This window comes from Rattus rattus, chromosome 1 (assembly GCF_011064425.1).
Source record: "Rattus rattus isolate New Zealand chromosome 1, Rrattus_CSIRO_v1, whole genome shotgun sequence".
Taxonomy (NCBI): domain Eukaryota; kingdom Metazoa; phylum Chordata; class Mammalia; order Rodentia; family Muridae; genus Rattus; species Rattus rattus.
Window position 1 is genome coordinate 43,995,983 of NC_046154.1, and position 21,034 is coordinate 44,017,016.

The window sequence follows — 21,034 nt, forward strand, 5'->3', positions numbered from 1 at the left end:
GTTGAAAAACAAAGAGGGATCACAGTCTTATAGTGTGTCCCTGTGAATCCACTGCCCATGCAGTCAAAGAAGCAGTTGTTTCTTCTATCCACACAGATCTCCATGGAGACATTGCTTACTGGTGCATTCATCAAAGTTGAGTTCACAGTAGTCTCCAAGGAATCCAGGTACACAGTCACAGAAGTAATCCCCAAGAGCATCCTGACACATGATATCATGACGACACTGGGACCCACACTCATCAATTTCCAACTCACAGTTCACACCAGAATACTCTTAAGGACTGACTTGTATGTATCTTCTTTTCTCACTGAGGCATACCATCTCATTCATGCAAGTATCAGAAATACATTCATCCACTTCCAAGTCACAATGCCTGCCTTGGTATCCAGGCACACAGAAGCACGAGTAGCCATTGAATCCATTCTGGCACACGACCCCATTGTGGTAAGGGCTGGAAGCACACTTATTGTGATCTGTCTCACAGAACCTTCCTTCATATTCAGCAGGGCAGATACAGACAGTGTGCTCAGGGACTTTAGGGCTTATGCCTCCATGTTGGCAGACATTCCCTGTACAGGAATTAGTAGCAGGTTCATAGATCAGCTCTCTGTACCCAGGAGGATATTGGCACACGAAGCCCATTTCTCCTAAGGTATTCATACAAGTGGCAATTCCTTAGCAGGGACTGGAGAAGCCAGGGTCTTTTAGATCTTCAGTCTTTGACTAGATTTTTGGCAGTGTCTAAGCAACAATTTTTGTCTTGTAGAAACCCTAGTACATAAAATTGTTTTAGCAAGAAATTAAGAAACACCTGGTGTTGTTTTCATTGCAAAATGAAGCCTGGCACCTCAAGTCACTGCAGGACTAGGAACATCCTTTGATCTTAGCACCTGAACCACTGGTGTTCAGTTCAGGAAGTTTTCTCCATTAACAATGATTTCAAGGTTATTTCCCACTTTCTCTTCCGTTAGATTTAGTGTATCTAGTTTTATGTTGAGGTCTTTGATCCACTTGGACTTGAGTTTTGTGCAGGATGATAAATGGAAATCTATTTGCGTTCTTTAAATGCAAACTTCCAGTTAGACTAGCATCATTTATTAAAGATGTTTTCTGTTTTCCATTGTGTGGTTTAGGCTTCTTTGTCAAAAATCAAGTGTCTGTAGGTGTGTGGGTTTATTTCTATTTCTGGGTCTTTGATTCCATTGATGAGCCTGTCTGTTTCTAAAGCAATGCCATGCAGTATTTATTACTATTGCTCTGTAGTACAGCTTGAAATCAGGGATGGTGATCCCTCTAGAAGTTCTTTAGTGCACTTGATTGTTTTAGCTATCCTGGGTGGGTTTTTTTTCCATATGAGGTTCAGAATTGTTCTTTCAAGGTCTATAAAGAGTTGTTTTTGAGTTTTGGGGGGATTGTATTGAATCTGTAGATTACTTTTGGTAAGATGAGCAGTTTCACTTTGTTAATCCCACTGATCCATGAGCATGGAAGATCTTTCCATCTGCAGATAGCTTCTTCGTTTTATTTCTTCAGAGACTTGAAGTTCTTGTCATACAGAACTTTTACTTGTTTGGTCAGAGTTACAGCAAGATATTTTATTTTATTTGTAGCAATTATGAAGGGTATTGTTTCCTGAATTTCTTTCTCAGTCCATTTTTTCATTTATATAAAGGAGGGCTACTGATCTTTTAGTTAATTTTATATCCAGCCACTTTGCTGAAGGTTTTTTTATCAACTATAGGAGTTTGGTGGTATAATTTTGGGGTCCACTTGTGTGTATTATCATATCATCCAGTAATAGCAATACTTTGACTTCTTCCTTTCCAATTTGTATCCCCTTGATCTCCTTCAGTTGTCTTATTGCTTTAGCTGGAACTTCAGATACTATATTGAAGAGATGTAGAGAGGGGACAGCCTTGCCTTTTCTCCCAAACATTTTAGAATTGCTTTAAGTTTCTCTTCATTTAATTGGATGTTGGCTATTTAACTTGCCTTATATTGCCTTCATTGTGTTTAGGAATGTGCCTTGAATTCCTGAACTCTCTAAGACTTTTTACATGAAGGGGTATTGGATTTTGCCAAAGGCTTTCTCATTATCTAATACGATGATCATGTGGTTTTTATTTTTTTCAATTTGTTATGTGGTGAATTACATTGATGTATTTTTGTATGTTTAACTACCTTCTGCATCATTAGGATGAAGCCTAGTTGATCATGGTGGATGATGTTTTTGATGTGTTCTTGAATTCGGTTTGTGACTATTTTATTGAGTATTTTTGTATCACTGTTCATAGTAGTAATTGGTCTAAAATTCTCTTTCTTTGTTGAGTCTTTGTGTGGTTTAGGTCTCAGGGTAACTGTGAACTCAGAATGAATTAGGCAATGTTCCTTCTGGGGTGAGTGTGTGTGTGTGTGTGTGTGTGTGTGTGTGTGTGTGTGTGTGTGTGTGTGTGTGTGTAATAGTTTGAGGAGTATTGGTATTAGCTCTTCTTTGAAAGTCTGGTAGAATTCTATACTAAAACTATCTGGACTTGGGCCTGTTTGTTTGTTTGGGAGACTTTAATGACTGCTTCTATTTCCTTGGGGAGTTTAGAACTATTTAAATAGCTTACCTGATCTTGATTTGATTTAACTTTGGTAAGTGGTATTATCCATTTTGTTTAGATTTTCCAATTTTGTGGAGTACAGGCTTTTGAATTAAGACCTAGTTATTTTTTTAACTTCCTTGGTTCTGTTGGTATGCCTTCCTTTTCATTTCTGACTTTGTTAACTTGGATGCTGTCTCACTAACCTTTAACTTAGTCTGGCTAAGGGTTTATCTATCATGTTGGTTTTCTCCAAGAACCAACTCTTGGTTTTGATGATTCTTTGTGTTGTTGTTCTCTTTGTTTCTAACAGATTGATTTCAGCCCTGAGTTTAATATTTCCTGCAGTCTACTCCTCTTGGATATGTTTGCTTCTTTTTTCCCTAAAATTTTCAGATGTACTTTTAAATCATTAGTATGAGAACTCTTTAATTTCTTTATGAAGTTACTTGGTGCTATGAACTTTCCCATTAGCACTGCTTTTATTGTGTCCTATAAGTTTGGGTATGTTGTGCCTTCCTTTTTATTGAATTCTAGAAAGTCTCTAATTTCTTTATTTCTTCTTCGACCCAGTAGTCAATGAGTAGATAGCTGTTCAGTTTCCATAAGATTGTCTGCTTTCTTGTTTCTGTTTTGTTGAAGTCCACTTTTAATTCATGGTGATCTGATAAGATGCCAGGAGTTATTTCAATCTTCTTGTATCTGTTGAGGCTTGCTTTTGGACTGAGTGCATGATCAATTTTTGAGACGGTTCCATGAGGTGCTAAGAAGAAAATACATTCTTTTGTGTTTGGGTTAAATATTCTATAGATATCTGTTAGGTCCATTTGATTCATAACCTCTAATAACTTCATTATTTCTCTATTTAATTCTGTTTTGATGACCTGTCTGTTGGTGAGAGAGGAGAGTTGAAGTCTCTCCCACTGTTATTGTGTGGGATTCGATGTTAGATTTAATCTTTAGTAATGTTTCTTTTACAAATGTGAGTCCTCTTGCATTTTGTGCATAAATGTTCAGAAGTGAGAAGTCATCTTGGTGGATTTTTCCTTTGATGGGTGTGAAGTGTTATTTCCCATCTTTTTTGGTTACTTTTGATTGAAAGTCTATTTTATTAGATAGTAGAATGTCTACTCCAGTTTGTCTCTAGGGTCTGTTTGCTTGGAAAACCTTTTTCTAGCCCTTTACTCTGAGGCAGAGTCTCTATTTGTTGCTGAGATCTGTTTCATGTATGCAGCAGATTGGTAGATCCTGTTTATGTATCTCTGTTAGCCTGTGTCTTTTTATTTGTGAATTTAATCCATTGGTGGTGAGAGATATTGATGACCAATGGTTGTTAGTGTCTGTTATTTTGAGAGTTGTAGTGTCTGTGTGTGTGTGTGTGTGTGTGTGTGTGTGTCTGTCTGTCTGTGTGTGTGTTTCTCTTTTATAATTGTGAAATTATTAATTTCTTGTGTTTTCTTGGGTGTAGTTAAGTTCCTTATGTAGGAATTTTCTTTCTAGCATCCTCTGTATGACTAAATTAGTGAAAATTAAATTTGATTTTGTAATGGAATATCTTGGTTTCCCTCAAGATTGAAAGTTTTTCTGAGTATAGTAATCTGGGCTGAGATCTGTGATCTCTTAGGATGTGTAAGACATTTATCCAGGCCCTTCTGACTTTTAGAATCTCTGTTGAGAAGTCAGCTATAATTCTCATTAGTTTGCCTTTATATAATACTTGGCCATTTTCTCTTGAAGTCTTTAATATTATGTTTTTGTTCTGTTCATTTAGTGTTTTGATTATTATGTGGCAGAAAATTTTATTGTCTTGTCCAATCTATTTGGTGTTCTGTAAGCTTCTTGTATATTTGTAGCCACCTCTTTCCTTATGTTGGAGAAATTTTTTTCTATGCTTTTTATTGAAGATATTTTCTTAGCCTTTAGTCTGGTAATATTCTCCTTCTTTTCCTATTATTATTAGGTTTGGCCTTTTCATGGTGTCCTAAATTTCCTGGATGTTTTGTGTTAGAAACTTTTTAGATTTGACATTTTCTCTGAACAAAGTATAAGTTTTTCTATGGTATCTTCTATGTCTGAGATTCTCTTTTTCATCTTTTGTATCCTCTTGGTGATGCTTATGTCTGTAGTTCCTGTTCCCTTTCCTACATTTTCTATCTCTAGGGTTTCTCATGTTTGTGTTTTCCTTATTGCATCTATTTTCATCTTCAGATCTTGAGCAATTTTACTCATTTCTTTCACCTGTTTGATCATATTTTCTTGTATTTCTTTGTATTTATTCCCTTCCTCTTCAAAGGCCTATATCTGATTGAATGTATTTTCCTGTATTTCTTTTTTTTTATTATTAACTTGAGTATTTCTTATTTACATTTCTTTTTTTAAATTATTATTATTATTAACTTGAGTATTTCTTATATACATTTTGAGTGTTATTCCCTTTCCCGGTTTCCGGGCAAACATCCCCCTAATCCTTCTCCCTCCCCTTCTTTATGGGTGTTCCCCTCTCCATCCTCCCCCCATTGCCGCCCTCCCTACAACAATCACGTTCACTGGGGGTTCAGTCTTAGCAGGACCAAGGGCTTCCCCTTCCACTGGTGATCTTACTAGGATATTCATTGCTACCTATGAGGTCAGAGTCCAGGGTCAGTCCATGTATGGTCTTTAGGTAGTGGCTTAGTCCCTGGAAGCTCTGGTTGCTTGGCATTGTTGTTCATAAGGTTTCCTGTATTTCTTTAAGGGATGTATTTATTTTCTCTTTAAAGGCCCCTATCATCTTCATAGGATGCTATTTAAAGGCATTGTCTGGCTCTTCAGGTGTGTTAGGATATCCAGGGCTTGCTGTCCTACATACGAGAGCTGGGTTTTGATGGTGCCATGTTGCCCTGGATTTTGTTGATTGTGTTCCTATACTGGCCTTTAGCCATCTAGCTATTTCTGGTGTTGGCTGGCCTATGAGTCCCTGGTAATAGCAGGCCTCTGGGACTATGGGTAGAGCTTGTAGTCCCTAATGGCAGTAGACCTCTGACTGTTTTGGGTCACAGCAGGCCTCCAGGGAAGCAAGTTGAGCTGCTTGCTATAGGTGGCAACAGGCCTCCCAGAAGGCAGCCTGGCCCAGGGCAAGTGGAGTACAGATCTGGGATTGCAGGTGGAGTTGTGGGCCAGAAGATGGCACAGAGAGAGGTTGGGGTAGATCTCATGGCTGCTGGGTTTGCCAGGGTTCCAGCAGGCCAGAGATTGGGGCCAGGGTATCTCACCTGGTGGTCTGAGGTAGCTGCAGGTCTCCGGGGAGGGAAGCTGAACTGTTGCTCAGGGAGTGAAGTACAGATCCAGGATTTCAGGTATAGGTTGATAGTTTTCTATCAGCACATATTAGTTTTATATAGTAATACATTCCATTATGTATTAACAACATTATGACAGTTCACATACACACATCATGCACTTTGATCATATTTACCCCCATTATTCTCTCTTATCCCTTTCCTTACTGATACCTTTCCTCTTCTCAACTCGTCCACCACCTATTTCCATGTCTTTCTTTTATTTGTTTCCTTTATTTATGGTGAACCAATAAATTTAATTTAGGTTACTTATAGGGCCAGGGGTAGGGAGCTTATTTACAGGAGTGTCAGTGACTTGCCAGTGACTATACCTCCCACATCCCTGCAACCATTACCTATATAAAGACCCTCAGAAAGGGGTCCTCGGGGGCCTACCACCTGGCCGCCATTAACTACCTATAGATACTTAGGGGAAGATGGGCCACAATACTCTGCTCTTCCTCCAGCATTTATGTTCTTTCCATTTCCTTTCTACAGTGCTGCCAGAGTCCTGGAGGGAATGATATAAATGTTACACTTAATGTAGAACTGTCAACGGTCAATTCTCATCAGCACATTAATGAATCATGATTCTCTGCTATAACTACAGCCTACTTCATAAAGAAATTCTACTGACCACAGAGGATAAATATTTAGAAGATAGCTCGACAAGATACTATGTATATTTACAAAAACAACAGAAATGGCTTCCCACCAGGGTCTAGACATAGGCTTTTGACTAGGTTTACAGTATATGCATAAACTTCCTCCTTTAGAGCAGGCCTCAAATCCAATCAGAAAGCAGCTGGTGACTCCCATAACAGCCATCCCGCCATTTGTGCCAATGGGCACATCATGCCCTGGCAAGTCAATTGTGTGGCATGAGGTTCCATGGCTGTCAATGACAGTTCACCCCCCAGCATCCTGCCTAATATATCCTGGTACTATGAAAGCTAGCCAACAGAACGGTGACTTGATTTCTCTTTGTCCATAACCAACCAAAATATATGGTGTCTTCAGGCAGGGTCTTACGAATTAGTTCTGGTGGGCAACCAAAAACAGTGGAAATAAATACCCTGTGTTGTTTGGAGGTCTTCAGGGATGTCTCTGGCTAACAACTTATAAGAAAGTAGCTCAGATTTGACACTGGGATTGTCATTTAATAGGCTATGGCTTCTGGGAGTCACCTTATCTATCCATGCAAGATACCTCTGTTCAAATTCTTTTTTTTCTTTTTGCATTCACACTTGTAAGTAGTGTATGTTAAATATATTCTCATACCATCCCTCTACTCTCCACCTCTATCCTCCACTCATTGGTCTGTTTTGTCTCCCTAGACAGGTTTACTTTTACTTTTAAGTGATAGATATATAGATAAAGAGATAGATAAAGAGATAGATAGATAGATAGATAGATAGATAGATAGATAGATAGATAGATAGATAATTTTATTTACTTATATAATATCCAAAAGTCACAAGTGAAAGAAAACATACAACATTTGCCTTTCTGCTATTGTCTTAATTTGAGCTGCTTTTCAAAAAAAAATTCTTCTTGAAAGCCAAGCTTAAAAAGTAGTCTTTATGAAAAATGTAATTAGGATCATTAAATTATTCAAAGAGCAGAGCAGATTTTACTTTAAAATGATCATTTGTTTGCCCAGTGAATAGGCTAGACTAGGTTAAGAGACATTCAAAATTGCAAGTTTACAAAGGTCGGTGCTAGGTGAGCTGTTCTCCGTGGAGGAGATATTAAAAGTCCAGATGCCTAGAGGAGACTAGGGCTGGGGACGAAAAGGGAAGTTGGATTGTTGGAAAGAGAACCTGAGGCTTGAAGCAGAATATGTGCCTCTGCTTCTGGGCTCCTTCTGGAGATGTAAATCCCAAGGCCCTCCACAGGATGGCTGGCTTCTGCAGTGACAGGAGAAATACTCAGGGGCTGTTGGTGCTCTTGTCTAAATCATCTCCTGTCTGTGCTGTGACAGACTGGCTGTTCCTCAAATAGCTATCTTGCGTGAAAACAGAAAGCAACACTGAACAGACAATCAGTGACTATTCTCCTCTGCCACACAGAACCCCCACACGAAACCATCCCTAAGCTCCAAGAACACTATGTCCCTTTTCATTCTAAGAGATAATTGTGGTGCAGTCGTGACCAAAATGAAAAGTCCATTTTTAACCACAGCCTCATAATCACCCCATCCAGATGAAGAAGGCCAAATTCTCTGTGGCTCACTTCCAGGGTTCCTGTGACTTATAAAGACAGGTTCAAGGGAAAGAACAGAGGTAGTCCACGAAAAATTGTTTGTACCTAATATGTCTTTTGGAAGAGAGATATAGGAAGCTCAGGACCTCAAGAGTGAGGTCCTGTCTAAGAGGGTAATGAGTGAGCAAGAGATCCTTGTTGGCCACCCTGTATTACTCAGGTCTGAGCAAGCCCCTTGAGAGAAGTCAAGAGACCATGGGAACAATATATAAAGTTGTTCCTGGGGGGCCTCAGGTAAGATCTGGCACAGCCTTGTCAGGTCAAGGAAAGGCCTGACAGAAGAAGAGGCATAAAGATAAATAACAAGTAGAAAGAAAGTCAACTGCCTCGAGTTTTCAAACGTCATAGTTTCCCATTGGCAGTCTCAAGTGATTATTATTCTAGTTTCTCTGGTTATGGTGTGTCTCACTTTCGTTTATTATTTTTTACTTTTGAAAATTTTAAACTAATTACTTGACTATCCCATTTCTTTGCTGAAAGCTGTTATGCAGTCGTTCTGGAACATATGCTTTTGTTTTCATTTGCATTTAGATCATAGATTTTGCAATCCTCTCTGAAGTGCTTGTTAGAACATAAACAGACTGCACTTACTGGCTTGTGCCACTAGGTGGTGCACACATAGTCAATTGTAGATAATAGAAGGTTTATCTGCAGATGAGAATTCATCATCATAGAGGGGATGGACACAGGCCTTAGAAACTATGGGGTTGGGGAGAGGTCGAGACAGGAAGCACTCTTGAGAGAAGATAGACTTTGTTACTAACTGAAGAATAGCAGAGCAAAACTACAAAAATGAGAAACCTCAAAGGCGTGGCAGAGGGAAAGCCTTGGGGAGGAAGGAACTGCTTATGCTCCCTAATAATGAGTTCGTACTTAACAGGGTCGTTGCAGAGGGAATAACAGAACAGATAAGTCCTTTAAACTAGATGACATTAAACAGTCCTTTCGGGGGTTTGTTCTGGGTACCAGAGGCATATAGATGAAATGGCAGAGCCCTGTCATCAAGTAATGTTATAGATAGAGAAAAAGACAGAGAAGACAGCGCGATCCAAGAGATCAGTTTTACAAGGTGCATTGGAAGATCAAAGCAGAAAATATTTATTCTGCCAGAGAAAGGAGGGAAGTGGGTTAGGCGTAAGGGTTAGTGTACAGAGACTGCACGGAGAACTTGAGAAGTTCTAACAGCACTGGTAGAGAGAACGGCATAAGCACAGGCGTGGGGGGTGCAAGGATGCCGTGGATTTGGTGATTAGTCCACCGTGCTCAGCGAATGCCTACCGAGAGCGCCTCTGCAGCGTGCAGTGAGGGACAGAAGATGAATAGTCGTTCTGAGCCTGGAAGATGTTTCTCATCTATTGAGGAAGATTCACAGAGGCAGGGAAAGTTGCAGTGTGACAGTACAGCTTAAAATGACGTTCTTTTGAATTCTGACTCTGTCCTTGAGCCTGTGTTCTGAGCCCGGGAATTCTGAGAGCATTTCACAGCAGAAAAGAAAGACCACGAGTACAGCACCTGGCTGCATTTGACTTTAAGCCTCTCTTGCTCTTTTTAGAGTTCTGAAGTTTGTAGCCAGAGACAGTCAGTTACACAAAACCACACACAGGAGCCAGGACACACACCCAGGTGTGTCTGCTTCTTGCCAGGTTTTTCTTCTCATTCCTCACCACTGAAAGCCAAGCGCAGAGTCACCATTTAGTAGCAGAGCTTAAGGAAGGAATTAAAACTCTTTGGATAGATACGCTTTGTTCTCACTGTGTTCCTCATGAAAGTTACGGAAGAAGAAGGGCTACAGGTCCTCCTCTGCTGCATGAGCAGAGTTCCAGGCCTTATAGGTTGACTTGGACAAAAGCAGTTTGAGCCAGTTTTTCCTCTGCTAGATTCCATGTCCAGCGAAGGAGGCCATCTGGCTCCAGCATTCCTCCTTGCTGGCATGCGCGAGTCTGTATTTTATTTCAGTGTGAGAACTCATGCTTGTACATAGATCAGTGACATCTTGGAGTTGCATTGTTTGCTTGAAGTCAACTGGAATGAGTTATGAGCTGGCAGGAAAACAGGGATGTGTTACTGAGAAGGCCTCAAAGGGACACAAACTTGCCTATAGACCTCGGAGAAGTCACAACCAACCAGTAGAGGACTCTTCAAGAGATTTTTGTTGTAGTATATCAAAGTTGAATGGCTAAGGAGATCACCCGAGGGACAAGGAAATTTGAGAAGAGATCCCTGTGCAAAAAAAAAAAAAAAGAAAAAAAAAAAAGAAAAGAAAAGAAAACAGGAATTGAGAACATTTAGATTTAGCCTGGAGAAACAGACACACACAGCTGTTACCATGGGCTGAGGCAACATGGGCTGAGGCAACACGAATTAGTGATGCTACCTTTGCTCAAAGGCGAGCTGAATGAACAGAAGTAGGGAGATCCTGTCAGGGAAAGAGGTGGCACAGAGATAGTTTACACAGCTGGAGATAGAAGGGCACATTGAAGACAGGATTGTTCGGGGATTGTTTGTTTGTCTGAAGGAAGACAGATCAAACACAATGACCCCTGAGTTCTAAGTATCAGTGATTCTGTGCAAATGAGAGAGGCACCCTCTGTGTGTAAGGGTCAGATGCCCTGTAATAAAAGTTCCCCCAGCAATACTAAATAGATTATCTCACTGATAACTTAGTCTGAGCTATAATTGCCATAGTTTAGTCTCTAAAGGCAGGATTGGAACTGGCATGTTCCTGCCAGTTAGTGGAGGTGTAGTTTTGAGCAAATAGTTTCCTCTCTTTGAATGTAATCATTCTTCCTCTGAGCTGTACTCACCCAGTAGGATCACCATAAGTCTGAAATGTTATATTAGAGCTCCTAGCACTTGCTGTACCTGGCCTTTAGTCTGCACAAGTCAAAAGACCAATGTTGGCATCCCTTCTACTTAAGCTGAACTTCAGGAAGCCAGTCTTGGAAAGTGTCTAGATAAAAAAGGGGGTGGGGTGCATTTCGACAAGGTGACACTGAGGGAAATACCAGTGATGAGAAGCTCCTGAAACATGAAGCTTAAATCTACAGTTCTCAGAACATGGTTTGTGTGACCCTTTACAGAGGATGAAGTACTCTGTCTTCAGCATTTCTCTTAGAAAAGAGAAAGAGTTCAAGGGGAAGACTGGGGCCTCTCTGGGAAACAGGAATGGGGCATTTTTCTGCATCTAAAGGTCACCCATATTATTCCCAGACTTTTCTGGTCATGACTACAGTATAGGCTTATCTAGATGTGCTCCAATGCCTTCACAGAAAGGCTATCAATTTTGACTAATCCACACGGTGGAAGAACCCTCAGAGCAACCATGTTCCAAAACAGATAAACTGCTCTGTGTGAGCAGACATCATCTTGCATTTCCCCCCTGCCCTGCTAGGCACACGTTGGCTGTGCAAATCATTGCCCTCACTGGTATGTTTTCTATTGCAGCAACAGCGGCAGCTTGACCTCCTGACGATAACCAGCCCGGGTGAGTAGGTGCTGAGCACCATTTTGCTTGGAATTTCTCAGCCATGCCTTGCAGCCTCTCCAAACACAAGTCCTGCCCTCCTCTGACTCTGCATGAAATCAGTGGATTCCTGCAAGGTTGATGACCTTCCTCCTCTGTGCCTGGGGCACTCTCCTGTCCCTGTCCCAGCTCTGTGCTGCCTTCTGAAGGTGACATTGATGTTGCTATGGGTGACAATTGCATTCCCTGAGTGGTGAAGTTCTCCCCCAAATCACTCATTGGACTCACATATTAAGAAATTGTTCTCGTCTCCTGGGAAATAAGTTTTAAAATTACATGGAATGGAGAAACTTCGTGAGATGCTACAGAGTGAAGGGAGGATGGTCCCTGAGCTAGGGCCAGTCTGTGAGGGGATGGGGTTTGCTCACTGGCTGGGCTGAGGGTCAAGGTGGCGTTGTTTTCTCCATTAAGGGAGAGTGAAGTCTTAAGAAAACAAAACAAAACAAAAACAAACAAAAACCCTGTGGCCATGGGACCTTAAGTCTTTTCTTTCCCTGAGGTTCGACCTCGAGCCCAGTGAGAAGTGCAGCAGTTTAGTGAGGTCAGAGAACCAGCTTACTTTGGCTTGGAAAATCGGAGCTAAATTGAACTAGAGAAACAATGTTCTTTTATGGATGCTAAGAGATTTCACTGGTGTGCGTGAGTGGGTGTGATGGTTCATCTTCACCTGTGGGTGAGATTCAAAATATTTAGGAGCCCTAGTGACCAGTTCTTGTGCCAAACATTAACACTTTGGCCACTGGACTGTGAAAGAATGGGCCTCCAGGTAAGAGGAGCTAATGTGGCAGAGTCCTCAAATGCAAGGTGGTGGCTCAGGAAATCACTCTCAGGAAATGTGGAGACATTCAATAGCTTGGTAACCAATATGGACAAACTATATTGGCCCTGCCTTCCATCTGGCCTGCTATGCTTGTAATCAGTTAACAAAAAGCCTGAAAACTTGCACTGTGCAGGCAGAATCCTAGCACACTGGCTCCACACCTCTTCTATGTATATGTATATGTATATGAGCCTTAACATGAGGTGCACGTATGCATTTCGGGTGACATATTTTCTTGTGACATACCTCTTTGACTGGAGGCGTCAGAAGAATGAATGTAGAGACCACTGTTGTTAATTCTGTGACTGTGTCTCATGTAATCCAGACTGATCTTGAACTTTCTGTGCTGCTGATCCTAATGGTTCCAACTCCCAAATGTTGGTATGACATATAAGTGTGTTCCACCATGCCTGGGTGGGAATGATTGAAAACTGGTTAATATTTCCTGTAGAATAAGCTACATCTAGACTTCTAGGATTAACATTTGTATATGTTTAACAATTTCATAACTGGGCCAACAGAACTCCCTTGAGTGACCTGCTATTTCCTCTTCAAGGTAGACCTCCGTGAATATCTTTGTCCCATCCTATTTAAGGACACTGCTGTTGTAAAAGTTTTTCTCAAGTATGTATGCACTACCCAGATCGACTATCCACATCCCATCACATCTGGTCTCTTGGTGTGATGCCTGCATATGTACTGTAGAGGGTTCTAGATAAGTCTTCGGCTGTTTTAGAATGGCATTTTTAGACTAGTAAACTGCATGTCTTTTGTGCTAGCTTTGACTGCTCCTAATTGCTACTACACAGATTTAAACAGAGCACTTGTGCATTCCAGTATGCTCCTTTTAGACAGCTGTGGGATTGCAAGTGTCTCTGCACTGCCAGAGTTTGAGTGGTTTATAATTATCCCTCCTCCTAGATGAAAACAGAATATCTTCTAGGTCAGCACTTCCCAAAAGATATATGTGGCATACTGTTATATTAAAGTGGGCTCTGCTTCCGTGTTGTGAAATACTCCCCAGGGTTTAACCTGGACTCCAGTGGGCCAGACAGGTATTACCACATGTGCTTTGTCTTGGAAAGGTTAGTAAGCCCCTTTCCATAAGCAGCGTGGCAATCTGTAATATATTTTTTCAAACTTGTATTTCTATGTTGTGAATAATTCCTAATATACAGAAACAAATAGAGATATAATCATATCAGCATTATACCATTTATGCCAGAGATCCTATTTTTAAAAAGAGATGTAATTAAAACTTTTTAGTATTTCTCCTTGATTTTTCTAATTAACCACCACTGTATTTAATATCTCTCAATATCCATGCATTAAACAATATGTTGTTGTATTGCCAGTCCTCTAAGTCTCCTTTAAATCTCACATTGGAAAAAAGCCATATTCCATTATCACTTCCATACATTATATTGTATGGATTCATTCATGCTGATACACAAGGTTCTGGTACACTCATTTTAGTTGTTGTATAGTAGTCCACACACAATGGATGGGATTGTAACTTTTCCATTTCATTGACAATAATTTATATCATTTATAGCTTTTTCCAACCACAGATAACTGTGTACGTCTCCTTGTATATAAAGATGAGAATTTCTCCTAGGCATATTACTTAGGAGAGGAATTACCAATTAGATGAATCAAATTTGCTGTCTAATGAGCACTGTTTTCTAGTCCAGAAAATCTACACTTCCACCAACAGAGTTTATGAGTTTCCCTTTCTCCAACTCAACACCAGATCTGTAGGACACAATTTTGCCATTGAACATGATGAGCATAAAATGGTGTCCCAGTGTGGCTGTCATATAAATCCCTGGCTACTGGTCAGGTAGATTATCTTTTTGTCTGCTTGTTGCTACTTTGAATTCCTCTATGACTTGTCATATCCTTTGAGTATAGACTATTGGGTTAGCTCTGTCTTACTGGTTAACAGTTCATTATTCTGAATATATCCCTTATATTTTCTGCAAATGTCCCAGAATGTGACTTGTACTTTTTTATAGCTGCTTTTGTGTGTGATATGTTTTCACATGTGGAAGGGTATTGTAAATTCAATGTTAAGTTTATCAATCTCTTGCTTTAAGAGCTATTTTGTAACTTAAATCCTTTCCAGCATGACTATAACATTTTCCTAAACCAGGTATAATGGGTACATCCGTAACCCTAGAATTTTGAGGCTGGGATAGGAGATTCAAAGCCAGTCTAAGATACAGAATAAGACTGTCTCCAAAACGAACTTGTAACAACAGCATATACATATGCATAGCTTTTAATCACAGTACTTCCAAGGTAGAGACAGTTGAATCACTGTGAGTTTGAGGCCAGGCTGAGAGAGAGAGAGATTATTATGTACCTCTAATGTTGGATAATTCCTTGTGTTCTATCTGAGCCTTTGCTTTGTCTCATCAATGACTAATTTTTTAATACACTATCAGCCAGGAACTTAATTATTTTAAATTTACATATGAATAATCCATTGTCTCAGAAGCACATGACATCCAGCCCATCCTAACTCCATCTTGTGACAATTATATTTCCATTGCACTAGTTTTCCTAGGTGCAGAACCAGTTTCTTTTCTTAAGTGTGTGTGTGTGTGTGTGTGTGTGTGTGTGTGTGTGTGTGTGTGTCTTTTCAACAACTCTCCAATGATTGATTTCAATAAATGATAACTTTAATATTATTTTGTAATTGGAAGACATCCTTAGCTTTTGAAAGTTGTAATTATAGATTCTATACTATATTAAGCCAAATCTAATAATCTGTGTTGTAACAATTTAATCCGTTGGTGAACCAATGAGTCATTTCATCTGGTAAAGGCACTTGCTACTCAAATCTGTCAAGCTGAGTTTGAACCCTGAAATCTATGAGCTCTGTCTGCTTTGTATGTGGACTTGGTAGGAGTTAGAATCATCTGAGAGGAGGGAGCCTCAGTGAAGACTGGGCTGGAGCCAAGCCTACGAGCACTTCCTTAAGTAGTGATCATTATGGGAGGGTACATTGTATGGTGGTCCATGGGTAATAGATGAAAGCAGGTGGAGCAAGTCATGAGCAAGTAAGCCAATAGGCAGACTCCTCCATGACCTGAAGCAGCCTCCCACATTCCTACCTAGTTTGAGCTCCTGTTTTGGCTTCCGGAACTCTGTGGATTCTGATTCAGGATATGTAAGCCAAATAACGCTTTTTTTTTTTTTTTACCAAGTTGCTCTTGGAAATGGTGTTTTATCACAGCAATAATAATCCTAGTATACTATGTAAAGACAGAAGGAGAGAGCCCATACAATGAAGTTGATCTCTGACCTCAGCTTATACACTGTAACACATATGCTCACATATACATTAATAACTCAACATATAGTACAGACATAATAATTCAACTATAATCATACATTTGAAAGTATTTCTTCTCCCATACTTGAGCTTCCACTCTATCATGTGTTTTCTTTGACCTGCCCAGTTTAATTTTTTTTTAAACCTTACTAGGAATTGAACACAATACCATTGCTAAGCATGTAGCTGCCATTACGTCACAGCTCCTACTCTCTTTTTCTTGTTTTGCTTTTTATTTTGAGGCAGGGTCTTACCAATCTGTCCAGGTTGACCTTAAGCTCATTCTGTGGCCCTGGCAAACCTTGAATTTATAACCAAGCCTTGGCCTCCTGAGGAGCTCCCCTGCCTTCTGCTTTTTAATTTGTCTTAAAGGTTGTTGTCAACCTACCTTTTCCGTCTCCTCTGCAGATCTGGCTGCTATAGATTTTCTCTCTGGCCTTAGCTGATTACTCTATGGGTATGTTCTGTAACTTTTCTTACAAACTTAAGTCCTTCAGAATTCCTTTCATCCTCAACCAGACAAGTGCCTTGGGAGGTCCCTGCCACCTTGTACACACTGCGCTGTCACCGCCTCGTCATTTTTGTTTAGACTTTTAACTTTTAACCTTTTATAAAAAGAGAGAAGATTTTCAGTTAGTGTTAGCCACTGGCTTTCCCCACATGGCTTATGAATCCCTTTTATAGTGAGCTGCAATCCTTCTCTGGGTGACTGCACTAAAGCACGGCTGTAACGTTTTTCTAACGAGAGTCCCTGAACAATCCTATTGATCAGTACTATCCTTATTTTGGCTTCTCCCTAGAGTGATAATTTGTCTAGATACCAGTTCTAATTTGAGGAATTTCCCCAGCACTTTGAAGATTTTATTCACTGTCTCTTCATGTTAAAGTTGCTGATGAGATGTCTGCTGTTATATAATTTAAGGAACCTATTTTTCTTGGGTCGGTTTCAAGACTCATTTTTAATCTTAATGGTCTGACTTTTTTTATTCATGTGTCTGGGATTGAATTTATTTTTATTTGTCCTGTAGTTGCTATGCTAAAAAAATCAATCTTTCTTGAAAAATGGAAAACTCATCTTTTCTTTGAAAAATTATTAGCAAATTGTACCTTCTAATATTGGCCTACTCTACCATACCTTTGATTCTGTGCTTTAAGAATCCCTACTAAACAAATGTTGGATTCTCTCTAAAGCCATTCATTGTTCTTAACTGTGCTCATTTGAATGTGAAATGTCCCCCTAGGCTTTGGTATTTGGTTTACAGTTTGTGGCTCTGTTTTAGAAGTCACTTGAGTTGGAACCTCCCTAGGGAAAGACTTGGGGGAGAGCTCTAAGGATTCAACACTTACTTTTACTTCCAGCTTGCTCTCTCTCCTTCAAGTCTGTGGCTGAAGATCTAAGCCTCTCTTGCAGCTATGTCGCCCACCATTTAATTCCTATATATCCCACTGTAACCATGAACTAAAATAAAACTCTTCCTCCCATTAGTTGCTTTTGGTCCTGGTGCTTTCTCACAACAACATGAAAGTAAGAAAGACATTAATCCGGTTGTTATTACTTTCTTCATTTGACTCCATCTGCATTGAGTGTCTTGCAAGCAATTTTAATATATGAATTCACTTTTTGGCCATATCTAGCCTGTTTTTTTTATCTTGAAATATTTTAATAACTGTGTGTTTTCCATTTTCAATGCTTCTAACTTTGTTCATATCCACCTGTTCTTGTTTTATTTCTGCCTATTCTGCTCCATGATTTCAATGCTGTTTAACATCTTCATTGGTTTCTCAGAACATCTTTAACATGCTTTTAAAATCTCTGCTCTATAAAATCAATTTCATATGTGAGGAATGCATTCCAACTGTTTAGCATCATTTTTATCATTTATTGTTTTTTTTTCATGTCTTTTGAAATTTTAATTTGGAGGATCACTTGGGAAAGGGCATTTCTAGTTCTCTCCTCATTCCCAGTGTTCCTGTGCTCAGGTCTCTCTCTCTCTCTCTCTCTCTCTCTCTCTCTCTCTCTCTCTCTCTCTCTCTCTCCTCTCTTTTCTCGTGTTTTCTGCCTTTTTTTCCCCACATTTTCAGAGTATGACCTGGGGAACACAGCAGATCCAAAGAAAAAAGTTGATGTGTGTCTAGTTCCAGAATCTATAACCCTCACCTTCCTAGGTCTGAGATACACAGGTGTTCTCTCTGGAGAGTTCCGTAACAGCCTTCTTACCTCTTCCATCACAGGAAAGCCTCACCCAGGATCTCTACTCTAAGCAGAATCTTCTCTGATCTCCATTTGCTCCAGGTCACCTTGTCCCTTATCCCACAGGAAGCAGCCCCACTGGCTGCCCCCTGCTTCTAGACCAGTAACCTGAGAAGTACTCACCTTGCTGCATTTATGGTATTCTCAGAGGATAGGATACATCTCTCACGATGGAGCAGAATGGTGTGGCTACTACTTCTTCATATGTTATCAAATATATCCAACATTCAGTATGATAAAAATAAAAGAATTTATTAAAACATGAATTCATTTTGTCTTTTGACTCAGGAGCCCAGCTGTAATTTCTTTTTCTGGTTGTAGAAATTTCATTCTTCATAGCCTCCTCTGTAAAAAGATAAGGAAGCATTGTTTTGCTAAGTAAAACCTTTAACAGACTTCAAAAACATTATTTTGTATGTGAGCATACAAATACAAAGGTAACTTTAAAATAAAATGAGAATACACTACATAAACCCTCTTGATTTGAGTAGCATGAAAATCCTTTGTTATCAATTATTTTCTGAGAATGTCACAGAGCTTAAAGTCATGCCATAGAATTTTAATACTCTATTGCCTATTGCTTATTTAATTATTTAATTGTATATGCCACTTCAGTGGAGTTGATTGACTGACTGATTGATTGATGGAATAGTAAAAATCGAACCTAAAACCTCAAGCATGTATATATATTCTCTTTCACTGATCTTTTTCATGTTTTATTTTATATTTTGAAACAGTATATTACTATATTACTAAGTGACAAAGGTATATCATAAACTCATTCAGCGACCCAGGAAGCCTTTAAATTTGCAATCTTCCTGCCTTAGCTTGTACAACAACTAGTCAATCAGTCAATCAGAGCATTCATGTATAAAGATTATCGTGTGCCTCTCTTGTTATTTTTTAGGAAAATTACTAGAATGAGAATTATTGAGAAAAACTTCAGCTCCAAGCAGGTTGTCACAGAGGGACTAGTTCATAGCCTGATGGTAAACACTGAAGTCAATGTGGAAAATAGCCTCAGAAAGCTCCTTTTGAAAGTAGGTAGAAGTGCTATCTATGCCTTTGACATCTCCAGTCTGCAGTATATGGACATGGTATTTCTCGGTGTTCAAAGGAAGCCCTTGGGCTAGATTTTCAGCTATTAGCAATTGGAGGCTCTTCAACTCATGCAGAAATACTAGGTACTAGAGGTATTTTATGGAATTGCAAGCACTTGCCTCACTGGCCATCAGGCAGAGAGGAAGGTAGAGATGTGTATCGACCCTTATCAACTCATACAAGTAGCCACTTCTTTCCAAATGCCCTTAATCAAAGTAAGTCACCTGGTAGTTCCTAAATGCACCAGGTGCAGATATATAATATTCTCAAGGGGCAAGGTATGCACATGAAGACAACTGAAATATTTGGACATGACTAACATATTTTTGTTGTACTTCTCCAAAGATTTTAATATTCCCACAATTACATTAAAAGTGCTGGCCAAAGCTTTGTAAAGGGAAACTTTATTTGGATATAAGTCATGCATCATGAATTTCACCCTTTTGGTAGTGATTTGTATGTTCATAGTCATCACCATCTCCTTCCAGATTATAATCACAAACTACGTATCCAACTGGTGGTAATTTCCTGTTTCTTTTTTACCGCATATCTTAGCAACCAGTAATATACTCCTGTCTCTAGAACTTGCCCATTCTACATATTTCAAACCAGTGGTATCATACCATGCATGGACTTTGTGACTGGCTTTTTTATTTTGTTATTTATGTAACTTCGTCAAGTTTCACTCATGATGTAACACACACATGTATCGGAATGATATTGCTTTTTGTTGCTGCATAATGGTTTGTATAAGTTTATCCACCACATTTCCATCCATTTGTCCATGGGAATGTGGAGTTGGTTCCATTTGAAGTTATTTTAAATATACTTCTATAGACATTTGTGTCAAGATTTTAGTAGACTTAGATTTTCAGGGTTTTTTGGTTTTTTGGTTTTTTTTTTTTTTTTTTTTTTTTTTTTGCATGTACCTATGAATAGAATCACTGCTAATATATTAAACTTTAGAATAAACATTTTGGGAAAATGACAAAACAGTTTTATGAATCCATCATTTCACATCCCCAGCTATAGCATAGTGTGTCATACTGTCTCCAACACTTGTCATGTCTTTTTATTATTGTCATGCTGTTGAGTATAAAATAATATTTTACTGTGATTTAAATATGAGTTTTCCTTAGTGTCTAATAATGTTGACTATATTTTCATGAGCTTATAAAACATGTGTCTAATTTTCTTGGAGAAATACCTGTACTGTTTACTCTTCCCATTTTAATTGGGTTGTAGTTTCCATTTTATTTCTTAGTTGTTGGATTTTATGTATTTCTACATGTATAGATTTGGGTGCAACTTTATCAGATTAAGAATTTGTGGTTATTTTTATTTATAATCTGTGTTTTTTTTTTGTTGGCTGGTTTGTTTTACTTTCTCAATACTGTTCTTTGAAATATTTTTGTTTGTTTTGATGAAGTCTAACTCACGTGTGTGTGTGTGTGTGTGTGTGTGTGTGTGTGTGTTTTCTCTCCCCTAGTTTCTGAGACAGAGTCTCTTTGCTGAGCTTGCAGCTCATTTATTGCCAATGCACCAGGGAAAAGAAAAGTCTGCCAGTTCCCCATCTTATCCTCCACTGCCTAGAGCACTGGGATTTCTGAGGCAAGCCACCATACTGGCCTTGGTTGGGTGCTGGGGTCCAAACTCAGGTCCTAATGCTCACATGGCCAGCACTAATCTACTTAACCATCTCCCCTGGTGCTTGTCTTCCTTTCATTGCTTATACTTTTTATGTCACATCTCAGAGGTCACTCATGCACCCAACCACATGGGCATGTATTCTTATATATTTTTTCAGAACTCTGTGATGCTAAATC

General features: G+C 39.3%; 1 protein-coding gene across 1 annotated transcript in view; it reads left to right on the forward strand.

The window, feature by feature from the left end:
- The window catches only part of Agbl4 (ATP/GTP binding protein like 4), a 1,249,712-nt gene that overhangs the window by 911,846 nt on the left and 316,832 nt on the right, over nt 1–21,034 (forward strand). The window contains exon 6 of the mRNA XM_032900331.1: nt 11,615–11,654. Within this exon, the coding sequence (XP_032756222.1) occupies nt 11,615–11,654 (40 nt within the window). The remainder of the gene's footprint in view (nt 1–11,614; nt 11,655–21,034) is intronic.